The 14,758-nt window shown below is 44.7% G+C and overlaps 1 protein-coding gene across 1 annotated transcript in view; it reads left to right on the top strand.

The window, feature by feature from the left end:
* Positions 1–5,595, top strand: part of EIF2A (eukaryotic translation initiation factor 2A) — a 138,280-nt gene extending 132,685 nt beyond the window's left edge. The window contains exons 13-14 of the mRNA XM_082248882.1: positions 3,773–3,838; positions 5,358–5,595. Of these exons, the coding sequence (XP_082105008.1) occupies positions 3,773–3,838; positions 5,358–5,423 (132 nt within the window). The 3' untranslated portion in view covers positions 5,424–5,595. The remainder of the gene's footprint in view (positions 1–3,772; positions 3,839–5,357) is intronic.
* The last annotated feature ends 9,163 nt before the right edge of the window (positions 5,596–14,758 follow it).

The following is a 14,758-nucleotide window of genomic DNA, read 5'->3' on the forward strand; positions in this document are numbered from 1 at the left end:
TGGCGGACGTCCCGTGGAGACTTCCTCTCAGGGAGGACCTACTGTCTCAGGGACCGATCTTCCATCCTGCTTTACGATCGCTGGCTTTAACGGCCTGGCTATTGAGACCCAGGTGCTGAAGGACAAGGGTTTGTCAGCTTCAGTTATTCCTACTCTAGTTAAAGCAAGGAAAGCGACTTCCAGAAAGATTTATCATCGCACATGGAAGTCCTACATTGCATGGTGTGAACCTCTGGGGTTCCGTCCACGGTCTTATTCGGTTAGTCGAATATTAGCTTTTCTGCAACAAGGGTTTGAGCAGAAACTGGCCTTGTGTACTATCAAGGGTCAGGTCTCAGCCTTAGCTATCTTCTTTCTGAAGCCTTTGGCTACTCATTCCTTGGTGCGGAATTTCATCCAGGGGGTGCGACATCTGGCTCCGCCAGTGCGCGCGCCGTTACCACCCTGGGATCTTAATTTAGTATTGTCGGTTCTTCAGAAACCTCCCTTTGAAGATATTAGGGAGATTCCTCTACCTACGTTGTCCCAGAAGGTGGCCTTCTTGGTGGCTATCACTTCTGCACGCAGGGTGTCAGAACTGGCCGCATTATCTTGTCGTTCCCCATATCTGGTGGTTCATAGAGATAAGGTGGTTCTTCGTCCGAATCCATCCTTCCTACCAAAAGTGGTTTCAGAATTTCATCTGAATGAAGAAATTGTATTACCTTCCCTGTGTCCTAAGCCCAGTCATCCTCGGGAGTTTGCTTTGCACTCCTTGGATGTGGTCCGGGCGATCAGGGTATACTTGAAAACGACAGACTCGTTTTGCAAGACGGATTCACTTTTTGTGGTCCCGGATGGACCCAAAAAGGGGTTGCCTGCATCTGCCGCGACTATTTCCAAATGGATCAGACAGACGGTGGTACAGGCTTATTCTATTAAGGGTCGGGAGCCCCCGTTCCCTGTTAAGGCGCACTCCACTCGGGCACTTAGTGCGTCATGGGCCTTTCGCCATCAGGCGTCAGTGGTCCAGGTGTGCAAGGCGGCTACCTGGTCGTCGGTGCATACCTTTACAAAACATTATAAAGTTGATATAATGGCATCGTCTGATGCCTCGTTTGGCCGCAAGGTTTTGCAGGCCGCCATTTGAGGAGACCAGTGGTCTACCTCGAGGGTTTTTTTCCGTTGGAATTTTTGAGTCTCATTCTTTGTTTATAATGAGCCTTTAAAACTTCTAGTTTGGCACCGGTTGGGCCTTCTAGATTGGATTTTGATTTCTGTCAATCCCACCCCTCATTTGTGGCACTGCTTCTGGATGTCCCAGTTCTTGTGAATCAAGAAGACTACGTCTGTCAATGAGCGACAGAGAAAATCGGATTTTTGTAAGATCTTACCGTAAAATCCTTTTCTCTTAGCTCATTGACAGACGTAGTACCCGCCCCTCTATCATTGAGTTGGGTTGGGTTAAATTCTCTGTTGCTGCTTTGTGACAGAACTGATGCCTTGTAGCAGAGAGAGGGAGGATATACCCTCTGGGACTGCCCCTAGATCAAGAAGACTACGTCTGTCAATGAGCTAAGAGAAAAGGATTTTACGGTAAGATCTTACAAAAATCCGATTTTTTCATATGTTTTTTTATGTTTGTATATTCACATTGTTTGCAAGCTGCTAATTGAGTTATTTTAACTGCTTGCCGACCGCCGCAAGTAGATTTACTGCGGCGGTCAGCCCCTGCCAGGCAGAGTGACGTTAATTAACGTCACTAGCCTGGGAGGGTCTGGGGAGCGAGCGCGCGCCCGCGGAGGCGCGCTCCCGCGCGGTCACGCACCCCCCCGCGCGTGTGACCAGCGGACCCGATGTCCGCCGGCCACTCGGCGATCGTCGGGGGAAGAGGGAGAATGTCAGGCAGCTTGTGTAAACAAGCTGCCTGTCATTCTCCTCGCTGTAAAGACACTGATTACACGGATCTAGTATGTAGATCCGTTGATCAGTGTCCTTACAGCTAGAGCCACAGCCAATCACAGTAAGAATCACTCCCCTAGGGACACACACAGCCCCTCCCTCCCAAATAAAGTTAACCCCTTCACTGCCAGTGTATTTTTACAGTAACAGTGCATATGTATACACTGATTACTGTAGAAATGTCACTGGTAACCCCAAAAGTGTCAAAAATGTCAGTCAAGGGTCCGATCTGTCCGCCGCAATGTCGCAGTACCGCAAAAAAAATCACAGATCGCCGCCATTACGCGTTAAAAAAAAAAACAACAAAAATGACAAAAATCTTTCCCTTTGTTAGTAAACGCGATAACTTTTGCGCAAACCAATCAAAATACGCTTTTTGCGATTTTTTTTACCAAACATAGGTAGGATAAAACAAATTGGCCAAAAATGTTAAAAAATTTTGATTTTTACATTTTTTTTTTTGGGGAATTTCATATAAAAAAATGTGAAAAATATTGCTATTTTTGCAAAATTGTCGCTCTTGTTTTTGTTTATAGCGCGTGATCAAAAAATCGCACAGGTGATCAAATACCACCAAAAGAAAGCTCTGTTTGTGGGAAAAAAAGGACGTCAAATTCGTTTAGGTACAGCGTCGCACGACCGCGCAATTGTCCGTTAAAGTCACGCAGTGCCGAATCGCAAAATACCCCCTGGTCTTTTAGCAGGAAAATCCTCCGGGGCTTAAGTGGTTAAGGTGCTGACTTCACTGTTATGTTTATTTTCTGTTGAGAGTCTGCAGCCGCCTGAGACTGCACTCCCGATCTGCTGATCACAGGCACAATGCTCTGCAGGCTTGTTAGAAAAATAAAAAGAATTGCACAATTTTTCTTTTACCTCCAAACAAACAAACATATCCTTTAAGCCTTGCGGTGCGGGCACAGCCCTAGTGCAAGGAATAATTTTACATTTTCCTAGAGTTGGGCTTTAAGTGTGTTTTCTAAAGGGCAGCCAGTGGTGAAGTGACTAGATCAAAAACCAGCTATAGGCAAACCTTGTTTAGGTTTTAATTGTTCTTTGTATTCCATTGTTTAGAGGTCTCCCAACTTTCTGTGTGGAAACTGAAACAGGAAGTGCTGCCTGTGTCCTAGGGTGACTCCCATTATCTCCTGTGTGATTATCAGGACAGAGCTAAATCTACCCAGTGGGGAAAAAGATGGCAATAAAACATAACACAGGTTCTACCCCCCCCCCCCCATAAAAAAAAAAAAAAATGAATAGTTTGGGATGAAGGGGAGCTTTAAATTAAAAATTCATGTTAGCATGAAAATCAGTTGTCACCCTGTAGCCCTCATCCACAGGTCCATACTTGACTCCTCTGACAACTGTGGCCTCCTACAATTTTTGCAGCCCAGCCAATAAAAATCTAGTGCAGGGCTTCACGCACCTGTGCAATAACCTCCTGTACGCATGTGTAGGACATTGGTCCTGTAGTACATTTATGTCCTATTGAAGTCTTTGGGGTGTTAGTATGCAGCCATGGGCCGCAGCACTTGGTGGAGGTAAGTACGTACCTGGGGGGAGGGTTGGAGGCATGAATTTGTATTTTATGCTCAGGGCCTTTTATCAAGCCATACATATAATTGCCTACTACTTGACCTCTGCTGTACAACCTTGTAGCTGGAAGAAAACTTTAAACAGCTATACCCTGTGACTTTGTATTCATGTTATGTTTGCTCTGCAGTGCCTGCAAACTTCCAGTAGGCAGTGCTATTGTTTTTCTAATATCAGAGACTGTGAGGCTTTCAGATACTTTCTGTGAGATTCATGTATCAATATGTTTATTGTTTGACAGAAACTGAAAGCAATTGAACAACTGAAAGAGCTCCAGGCTTCTGGCAAGACGTTAGAAAAGAACCAGGTAATGTCTATGATAAATACACAATACATTTTAACCTCGAGTGTTATTATATTAGAGGGCTTTTGTAATGTGGTGGCAGTTAAGCGCATGTTGCTGTGAAGAATTCCAGTATTTTGAGTTGGCTGTTTAGTCTTCTATTAATAAGGATTACATTTTGCATTGTACTTTACAGAAATCGCAATGAGCACACTAATTTGCTTAGTACCTTTCAGGTAGAAAGCTTAGCCATTTCAGTAATGAGTTTATGACCTTAAAGTAATTTGTAAAGTTTTTTTAATAACAAATATGTTATACTTTGTGCAGTGGTTTTGCACATAGCAGCCCCAATACACCTAGAGGCTGACCTGGAAGTGACGTCATAGATGTTGCTCTCCGGGTCACAACAAGAAGGGGAGGAGAGCAGACGCGTGTCCACTCTTCTCCTTCCCCTCCATCTGCCGGCACCCGCCATGTAGCTTCCGTGCCCGCAGATGGGCAAGCGGGTGCCAGAACCAAGGGTGTGTGTGAGCAATCAGACTGGAGTGCAGCTGCCTGAATGCTTTCACCTGACCGGGAGGAGTCGGTCTGTCAGTGGCTGCAGCCACTGGATTGTGTGTGTAACCCCCCCGCTGTCAGGTCCGTACGATGTATGGACCTGGCAGCGAAAGGGTAATAAACATTTTATACTTACTGTACTATGCAATAGAATTGCACAGAGCTGGCCTGATCCTCCTCTTTTGGAGTCCCCCACTTGCGCTCATGGCTCCTCTTCTTTTTGTTGTGCCACCATAGGAAGCTGCTTCCAATGGAGGCACACCTGCAGGCTCGATCCTGAGTCACTCTGCCTGCGTCCATAGACACAACGCAGCTTGGCCCTACCCCCTGCTCTCCCTTATCACAGGATCTGACTGACAGCAGCGGGAGCAAAACCTGTGAGAGCAGGAGAGCTGCTTAAGAGCAGCACAAGCACTGGATCGAATTCAGGGGATTCATTAAAGTGGATGTAAACCCCATTCATGAAATTTGACCTGGGCACATATATCTGCAGTGTTTACTTCTTTACTTTACTCTCTTCAAAGCCCTAAGTTCTGTGTCTTTCTGCTGCTCTGTTCCTCTTTGATCAGCATAATAACTTCTGACAAGTTCTCCGACACAGGAGAAAAAAGCAGCTGAAAATGTGTGTCGATGTGGATGCATAGAGATAGATTAGCGGAGGGCTGGTCTATTCGCAGCACAGCTTTGCATGTTTCTTCCTCTGCCTATGTGGAGGGGGGGGGGTGCTTTTCCTCCAATTGGCTGTCACACAGTGTGTGCCAAGACACTACACCCAGTGCTGGAAAAGGAAGAAAACATTCTAACATGTTCACTTTCTAAACAGTGTAGAAAGCTGAAGACCGCAGATATGCATGTAAAATTCTATATGTGAGGGTTTACATCCACTTTAAGGTAAAAAAAAACGTTAAAGCTTTAAAGCTTTAGAACCACTTTAATTTGTTGCTAGAATTACTTGCTGTTACACTTTTTTTTTTTTTTTTTGCAGATTGAGAAAATCCAAAAAGAGGAAGCACTTCTAAAGGAAATAGAAGATTTAGAACTTGGAGAGTGAATACACCTAGGAATTATGAACAATTATGTATGGCCACTAAGGCTTGATGATTGAGAGAAGTTAGGTTAACAAAATACTTATTGAGCAGCAGTGTTTTGTACTTGGACATAAAGGTTTAAAAGTCTGTTAATACTTTATTTTATTCATTACAATACAGAAAAGCCAAAAACTAGAGATTGTGGAATGTATGCTTCTTAACAGTTATGCACTTGCACAATCCTTTCGATTTGTTTAAGGTTTATCTAGCTTTTTTCATGGTGTATACTTTTTTTTTTTTTTTTTAAATCATTGCCTTCAAACGTACCAAACTGAAGAAAATGAGTTCTAGAGGTGATCTATCAAGTGGAAAAACTTATCTCAAGACAAATCAAACTCCAAACATGTTCAACACGTTAAAGCTAGTAGTAAATAAAGATATGCTGTGTCATCCTGGCATGTTGTGTAAAACACCTGAACAAAGGTGCTTTTTATACTGTTTTAGGTGCTGGAAGCATAATAAACCAAACATCCAAAATATGATACTGGAGATACTCGGCCAACAGGCCCTATTTTCTTTGGCCACCCTGCCAGATAAAATGTTCAGCACATATTGTGCAAGCTTGTAATGCATTGCAAAATGCCAGTGGAAATAGTCAAGAAGTTTCGTCTGACAAAATCTGGGTTTCCACTGCACTCCATAAACATTAATGAAGAAGTACAGCAGAGCAGACAGCAGACAGTCACCAGCTCTCTGCTCAGGGAGCCCTGAGAACCGTGGAATTGGTGGTGTTTGATCGCTCGGCTTTCAGTTTTGAAGCTGGGGGGGGACAGATGCAGCATCGGGCTAATGCTGCATCCACCTAGGTAAGTATGTTTCTGGAAAAAAAAAAAAACATACATCTCTTTTAAAAGGTGATCTGGAAGGTATGAAAACGTTTTTAAGAAAGGCAAGTTGTAAAATTGTCTAAAGAAATAGTGCTGTAATTGGAAACCTTCTTAAATGACTATTATTTGCCTGTCTGCCATTTTGACCCTGTGGCTTCAATATTTTCTGAGGCACTGACCTGGAACAAAATAACAGTAGAAAAGTCAAAGAAGAAAGAAACGTGTAAAGTCATATTACAGGTTCAAAAAAACCAGTCCGGAAACATGCATTTGCTGAATTACAAGCCAGCATTGGCTGGTATGGCTCACTATGTAGGCCACCTGCATGCTTTTTTTTTTTTTTTGGAATAACCTTGGTAAGTTGAAAACCATTGCCAGTTTATTTATTACGGTCTAAGATCCTATGAGGAGAATCCCTTCACTGTCCTGAAAACACACTAGAAAGTGTGTCTACATGGGTTCATTTTGAGACTTTTATTTGATATGCTTTATAACAAAAGGTATGGGAAACCGTGTTTTCTTTTCCAAATTTTTGGTCTTTATTATAGTAAAAAACAGAAAAAACCTTGTGGTTATTGAATACCACCAAAATAAAGCTCTAGCTGATGCAGACGTTTTATAAAATTAATTTGAGTACAGTGTTGCATTAATAAGTAATAGTCATCACAGCGCTGAAAAATGGCTTGGTAATGGAGGGGTATTACAGGCTTCTGCTCAAGTGGCATAGGCACTTCAAGTGAAAATCGTAAAGTACACTAAAACCTTGGATTGCGAGCATAATACGTTCCGCAAACATGCTTGTAATCCAAAGCACTCGTATATAAAAAAAAATAGTTTCCACCTAAAAAATCATGGAAAATCAATTGATTCATTCCACAACCATTTATTCATAAGTCCTTCAGTTTATAGTCCATATAAAAAAAAATATAGCAATATAATAGGTTGTGTAACCATAAAAAGTCCATCCACAAATGGCGCCTCCACAAGGGGATTAGAAGCAAAATCCAGCAGGAGCTACAGAGTATAAAAGAGAAGAGAGGCGCCTCTTACGTTTATTTAAGGTACAACATTTAGCAACTCATATGGTTGATGATTAAAATAGGGTAATCTAAGTATGCAAGCATCCGGGGTAAAGCTGTCCACATAGATCATCCTCTGCACCGCCGGCTCTCACCGCCATCATTCTGACCGGGAAGACTACCCTGCAGTAGAGCAATCTGAAAGCGAAGCTTGAAGCGCTCATGGAGCGCAGTGTGGAAGGAATGACGTTGATGGCAGTGCAGGGAATGGTCTATGTGGACAGCTTTACCCAGTTGCCTGCATACTTATGGCGCTTTTCCACTGCATGGAACCGAACGGTTCGGCACGCTTTTGTGCTTTTCCACTGCTGGTACCGCATGGTATGGTGTAGGAACGGTTCGGGACGGTACGGTACGGCGGCGCTTTTCCACTGCATGGAACCGAACTGTACGGCTCTCAAAAACAGTACCACCTTGATTGTGGTTCCAAGAGGTACCATACCCGGTACCATATCCCACAATCCTTTGCATGCAGTCACTACTAGCCACTGATTGGTCAGAGAATCCCACCCACTTAACTTTAGTACTACTTTAGTGGAAAAGCAAACCATACTGTACCGAACCGTTCCAACACCGTACCATGCGGTACCAGCAGTGGAAAAGCAAACCGGGCCAAGCAGGGCCGAGTAGAGCCGAGCCGGTACTTGCAGTAGAAAAGTGCCATTAGATGTGCCTCTTAATCATTAACCATGTGAGTTGCTAAATGTTGTACCTTCAATGAATGTAACCATATTGCTACATTTAGAAGTACCTTTCTTCTTTTTTATACTCTGTTGTGGCGTGACGCTACTTGTTTATCAAGACATCACTCATTTACCAATTCAAAATGTATAAAAAAACATTTTGCTTGTCTTGCAAAAAGCTTTCAAACTAAGTTACTCTCAACCCAAGGTTTTACGGTATAACGATTCAGTGGTAAAGCAAAGAAAAGCTGGTAACTTGATTGGACATTTTAACTAATGTTGCAGATTCCTACCAGTTTCTTCTTTGGAAACAAATCTACTTGTTCCACTATGTCCTTTTGGATACTGATTCTAAATGGAAGTGACTAATTCATTTTAATCGGCTGGTGCATTTTTATGTTCTGTTAAGAGAAATTACAATTTGGGTTGTGCAGCAATCGCATATGCTGCAGGTGCATGTCAAAACATTAGAATATCATAAAAAAAGTTAATTTATTTCAGTAATTCAATCCAAAAAGTGAAACTCCTATATTATATAGATTCATTCCACACAGAGTGATATATTTTAAGCATTTCTTTCTTTTAATTTTGATGATTATGGTTTACAGCTAATGTAAACCCATAAGTCTGTATATCAGAAAAGTTCAATATTGTAGACTCATTGTGTCACACTCTAATCAGCTAATTAACTCAAAACACCTGTAAAAGTTTTCTGATCCTTTAAGGCCCCTTTCAGACTTGTGCGACTTGTCCTGCAAAGTCACATGACAAGTCGTACCCCATGGTTTCCAATGAGTACCGTTCATATCTGTGTGACTTCAAGTTGCAATGACTTCAAAGTAGTCCCTTCACTACTTTGGTTCAACTTTGTCACGTTTTAAGGTCCGTAGACCTCAAGATTACATAAGCGTTCCTTCAAATCCAATCAAAATCACAGCAAGACTTTTAGGTCGCACAAGTGTGAAAGGGGCCTAAATGGTCTGTCTGGTTCAGTAGGTTACACAATCATGGGGAAGAATGCTAACTTGACAGTTGTCCGTAAGACAGTCATTGACACACTCCAAAAGGAGGCTAAGTCACAAAAGGTCATTGCTAAGAAGCTAGCTGTTCAGAGTTCTGTATCCACATGCTGTACAGACAGGCCTTCCTGGTGCATCTCTGGTGCGGGTGGTGAGTCTGGGGGATCTTTCTCTCTCTCTGCTAGGGGTCTTCAGTGCTTTGTGCCTGTCCTCTTGGGGGCGCTATTCCGCAGTGGGATGTTCCTAAACAGTGTTTTTTTCTTTTCACATTTTTCTGCGGGTTCCCCTGGTGTGACATGGACCCTGTGGAACACGTTTCCCCACCTGACCCCCTCTCGGAGACCGCAGGGCCCTCGGATCCCAGCCATCCATAGATGCACTGTCGGCGGTCCTGGAATCTTTTGTGTCCTGGGTGGAGGTGGCCTTTAAGAGGTAAAGTGCTAAAACAGCGCCCCCTGCTTCAACTGATGTGTCAGATTCTGAATCTGATTCAGCCACCTCAGACGTGGGTCTCCTACCTCGCGCCCTGTCTCCTCTGATAGTGAGGATGACACCTCTCCCTCCGGTGTGTGAGACCCTAAAAATGAAGGACGCAGCTGAGACTGCGACTGAGGCGCAGGTTACGTTTGTTACTCACAAGCCATCCAGAGCGGCAAAGGTTTTTCCCTTACCGCGTATTTTGACAACCTGGTCAAAAAAGAGTGGGACCGCCCAAAGTGTCCCCCTGGTGTGCTTAAGCGGATTGCTAGACGCTACCACTTTGAGAAGTCCCTTATTAAAAAGTGGACTGTGTCACCTATGGTGGACCCTCCAATCTCCAGACTGAATAAAGCTACCATGATTCCAGTGGAGGATCCGGCAGATAGAAAGGCGGAGTCTATGGCCCGCAATGTGTACTCCCTGTCGGGGTCTGCACTAAGACCGGTGTTTACTATTGTCCTTCTGTCACAAACCTTGACTGAATGGGCTAAATTGCTATGCCCTGACCTGGAGGGGGAACAACTCCCCCCTGCCATTGCGGAGCTGGCGGACCAGTTGGTTCAGGGGCTGCAATTTCTTTGTGATGCCTCGCTGGACGTGGCTCCACTATTGGCCCTACTGTGGGTTTCGGCAGTGGTCATCCAGTGTATACTTTGGTTAAAATGCTGGTCTGCGAATCAGACCTCAAAGAAAGCCTTGTCTGATCTACCTTTTCAAGGTGATCGCCTGTTTGGGGCTACCCTTGATGACATTAGGTCTTACAGGGGGAAGAGTACCTTTCTCCCACAGGCTAACAAGGGTAAGGACCCTCATCGTAGACGGGGTCCCTCCTTTTCAACACACAAATGTTTTTGAGGTTTTTCATCCCTCAGGGTCAATTGATAAGGGATCAAAGTCCTTCAAGGCCCCCTTGGGGGGCTCCAAGCGACCCTGGTCTGGCAAACAGAAGTCTGGTTTCTCCAGACCTGTAGATAAGACCCCTTCCGCCTGAAGGTGTGCCCTCACCTGTATCTGGGTGGGGGACGTCTTTGCCGGTTCCCGGACCTGTAGCTATCCCAGATACAAGACAAGTGGGTTCACGAGGTCATTTGGTCCGGTTACAAGATCGAGTTTTAGATCCATCCCTCCGGTAAGGTTCTTCCCTTCCAATGTGCGACTGTCCCTTGATCGCTTACAGGCTCTCTTTGGGGCAGTACAGGACCTGTTAAAACAAGGAGTAATAGTTCCGGTTTCGACTTCGGAACGTTTTCAGGGCTTTTACTCGAACCTGTTTACGGTCCCCAGTAAGGAAGGCAAGATGCCTCCAATTCTGGACCTAAAGGTACTGAATTGCTTTGTGCGAGTTCAAAAATTCAAAATGGAATCCATTCGCACGGTGGTGGCTTCCCTACATCAGGGGGATTTCTTGGCCTCCATAGAAATCAAAGATGCCTACCTTCACCTCCCAATATGTGCCGGACATCAACGGTTTCTGCGTTTTGCCATGGGAGAGGATCACTATCAGTTTGTGGCATTACCCTTTGGTCTCGCCTCTGCTTTTCGGGTCTTCACAAAGGTGTTGGCTCCAGTCCTGGCGTTGTTAATTCAGCGGAGGAGGATATCAGTCCTGGGTTACCTGCTTCTCCGTGCAGAGTTTTCCATGGCACTGGTGACAAACTTAGAGGTCACCACAAGAACTCTGGAGGAGTTTGGGTGGGATTCTGAACCTTCAGAAGTCGTCCCTGGTCCCTTCCATGAGACTGGATTATTTGGGTCTGACTTTGGACTCGTCCTCAGCCAGGGTGTTTCTTCCTCCGGACAAACTTCAAAAACTCCAGATTGCGATTCAGCTATTGCTGTCAAGCAAATGGTCATCCCTTTGGACTTGTATGAGAGTTCTAGGACTGATGGTGTCATCCTTCGAGGCAGTCCCTTTCACTCAGTTCCACATGAGAATCCTCCAGAGGGAAATCCTTCTCAAATGGAACATAGATCCAAATTCCCTGGACAACCAGATCCAGCTGAGCCAGGTGACACGGGGGTCCCTGATATGGTGGCTTCGGTCCCCGACGCTCAAACAAGGAAAATTCTTCCCTCCCCTATATTGGACAGTTGTCACCACGGATTCCAGTCTGTCCGGGTTGGAAGGTGTTCTCGGCAAGCTTTCCGCTTAGGGGGGTCTGGTCCCTGGAAGAATCCAGGTTACCGATCAATGTTCTGGAGCTGAGAGCGATCAGGCTTTGCCTAGTTCACTGAACGAAGTACCTTCAGGGCTGTCCAGTGTGCATTCAATTGGACAATGCCATGGTTTATATCAATCACCAAGGGGGCACCAGAAGTGTCCTTGCGGCCTTGGAGGTGGCGGGCATCCTTGTGTGTGTGTGGGGGGGGGGGGGGAACGCTTTGTTGCAGCTCTCTCTGCCATTTACATTTCAGGAGTGGAAAATTGGCAGGCGGATAACCTCAGTCGGCAGACCTTGGATCAAGGGGAATGGTCTCTCCATCCGGAGGCAGTTGTGCCTTTGTTGGGGCACTCCAGAAGTAGATCTGTTGGCGTCTCGGATCAACAGGAAAGTGCAGAGGTTTGTGGGCCGCTCTCAGGACCCTCTGGCAGACGCCACAGACGTGCTGGTGGCTCCGTGGGGTCAGTATCAGCTGATGTATGCTTTTCCCCTTCTCAAGTTGCTGCCAAAACTTCTTCGCAGGATAGAGGTGGAAGGGATTCTGGTCATCCTTGTGGCTCCAGACTGGCCTCGTCGAGCTTGGTACGCCGACCTGGTCAGGCTAGTCGCAGACGTTCATGGAAACTTCCTCTCAGGGAGGATCTACTGTCTCAAGGGCCAATCTTCCATCCTGCTTTACAGTCACTGACTTTGGCGGCTTGGCTGTTGAAAGCCAGGTGCTGAAGGACAGGGGATTGTCTGATGCAGTGATTCCCACTTTGCTTAAAGTGAGGAAAGCGACTTCCAGAAAGATCTATCATTGTACGTTGAAGTCGCATATTGCGTGGTGAGTCTCTTGGGGTTCCCCCTCGCTTTTACTCAGTGGCTCGGATCTTGGCCTTCCTTTTATGGGAAGTTGATCACAAATTGGCTTTGAGTACCATCAAGGGTCAGGTTTTGGCCTTGGCAATTTTCTTCCAAAGGCCACTAGCCATTCATTCCCTGGTGCTTAACTTTATCTAGCGGGTGCGACACTTGGCACCTCCTCTGCGACCTCCATTCCCACATTGGGACCTTCATTTGGTACTGTCGGTTCTAAACATCCTAAAGAATTTGCACTGCATATTTTAGATGTGGTTCGGGCAATCAGGGTGTACTTGGCGACTACTGAGTCTTTTCGAAAGTCAGATTCGCTCTTTGTACTCACAGATGGACCTAAGAAAGGGCTGCCTGCGTCTGCTGCGACTATTTCCAGATGGATCAGACAGTTGTGCAGGCTTATTCAATTAAGGGTCAGGTTCCACCTTTCCCTGTTAAGGCGCATTCTACTTGGGCGCTTAGTGCTTCCTGGGCCTTTCGCCATCAGGCATCTGTGTTTCAGGTTTCAAAGGCGCATACCTGGTCGTCTGTTCATATCTTCACAAAGTTTTATAAGGTGGATGTGCTGGCATTTGCAGATGCCTCCTTTGGCCGTAAACTTTTGCAGGCACCCTTTTGCAAGGGTCTTTTAGTCTCCCTTGAGGGTGTTTGATGTTTTTTCAGGTGGGTCTCATCTTGTTGTTCTGATGAGCCTTCTATGGTTCAGCCTTGGGGAATTATTTTCTGCTGTTCCCACCCTCCTGTTTTGTGGCACTGCTTTGGGACGTCCCTGTTGTTAGGAAGAACAGAAACTGCGTCTGTCAATGATTGATAGAGAAAATTGGATTCTTGTCTTACCGTAAAATCCTTTTCTCTGAAGTTCAATGACGAACCGAGTACCCGCCCCTCTATTTTGAGTTGGGTTGATATTGTTTCTCTGACACTACTTTGTTACAAAACTGACATCCTATAGCAGAGAGAGGGAGTATACCTCCTGGAAATGCCCATAGGCGTAGCCAGAACTTTTTTTTCTGCCTAGTGTCCTACTCCTGTAGGGGGCAGTATAACCCTACAATCCTTTGTTGTCATCTTGGATCAGTTTTTCTCTTTCCACTACATTCAAGGAAATTAGCTACAGTGCCATGGGCTATAAACTTCTTGACAATGTTGCACAAAGTGGAACATTGAGATCTCTGGAGATGGACTTGTAACCTTGAGATTGTCCATGCTTCTCCACAATTTTTGTTCTCAAATCCTCAGACAATTCTTTGCTGCTCTTTCTCTTCCGCATGCTCCACGTGGCACACAGAGATGCACAACAGAAAAGTTGAGTCCATTTTTCACCATTTTAACTGGTTGCCAGTGTGATTTCCATATTGTCAGCACCAGGTGAGTTAATTACAAATTACAGGAGCATCTCAAACTTGGACTGCATTTATTTCTTACAATTTTGAGAAGGTGCCAATAATTGTGTCCAGTCCATTTTTGGAGTTTTGCATGGTGTCAGGTCTGGCTTTTTTTCTCCACTTTTTGTGTCATACCAATACAAACAAAAGAAATAAACATGAAAATTCCTAAACATTTGTAATTTAACAATTTTATGGGTAAAGTGGTGCATTATCTGACAAAGATGCAGGGCTGTCAATATTTTTGGCCATGACTGTATTTAGTGGTTTTAAATATTTGTTACATGTATATTATACATTCATATCAGTCTCTGTCCTCAAGTAGCTTAGAATCTAAGTTCCCTAACTGACATTCATACATACACATAATAGGGCCAGGTTAGACAGGAGGCAATTAACCTACCAGCATGTTTTTGGAGTGTGAGAAGAAACCGGAGTAACCGGAGGAAACCTATGCAGGCACGGGGAAAACATTCAAACCCTGTGCAGGTAGCTATTGTTTTAAAGTTCCAATCTTCCCAATAGCATAAATGATAATATTTTACTGCGCTGCAATTTATCTTTTTTATTTTTTTTTAACCAAGGTGTTTGCTCTTTCACAAGGCTGAGGGTAATGAACCTTGAAGCCGTTGCTGTGGTGCAGGTATTCCTGGATTCCTAGCAGGTATAAAAGCTTCTGACTTTGCTCATATACATTAGCTTGGAAAACCATGCCTTCTAGGTGTTCCAATTTTAATGGGACAACCCTGATTATAAGTTTGTTGCCCACCTGCCCTGCCTTTTTTGCCCACATTGTTACAATGCT

The sequence above is a fragment of the Pelophylax lessonae genome (assembly GCF_965119305.1).
Source record: "Pelophylax lessonae genome assembly, chromosome: 3".
In the NCBI taxonomy this organism is placed as follows: domain Eukaryota; kingdom Metazoa; phylum Chordata; class Amphibia; order Anura; family Ranidae; genus Pelophylax; species Pelophylax lessonae.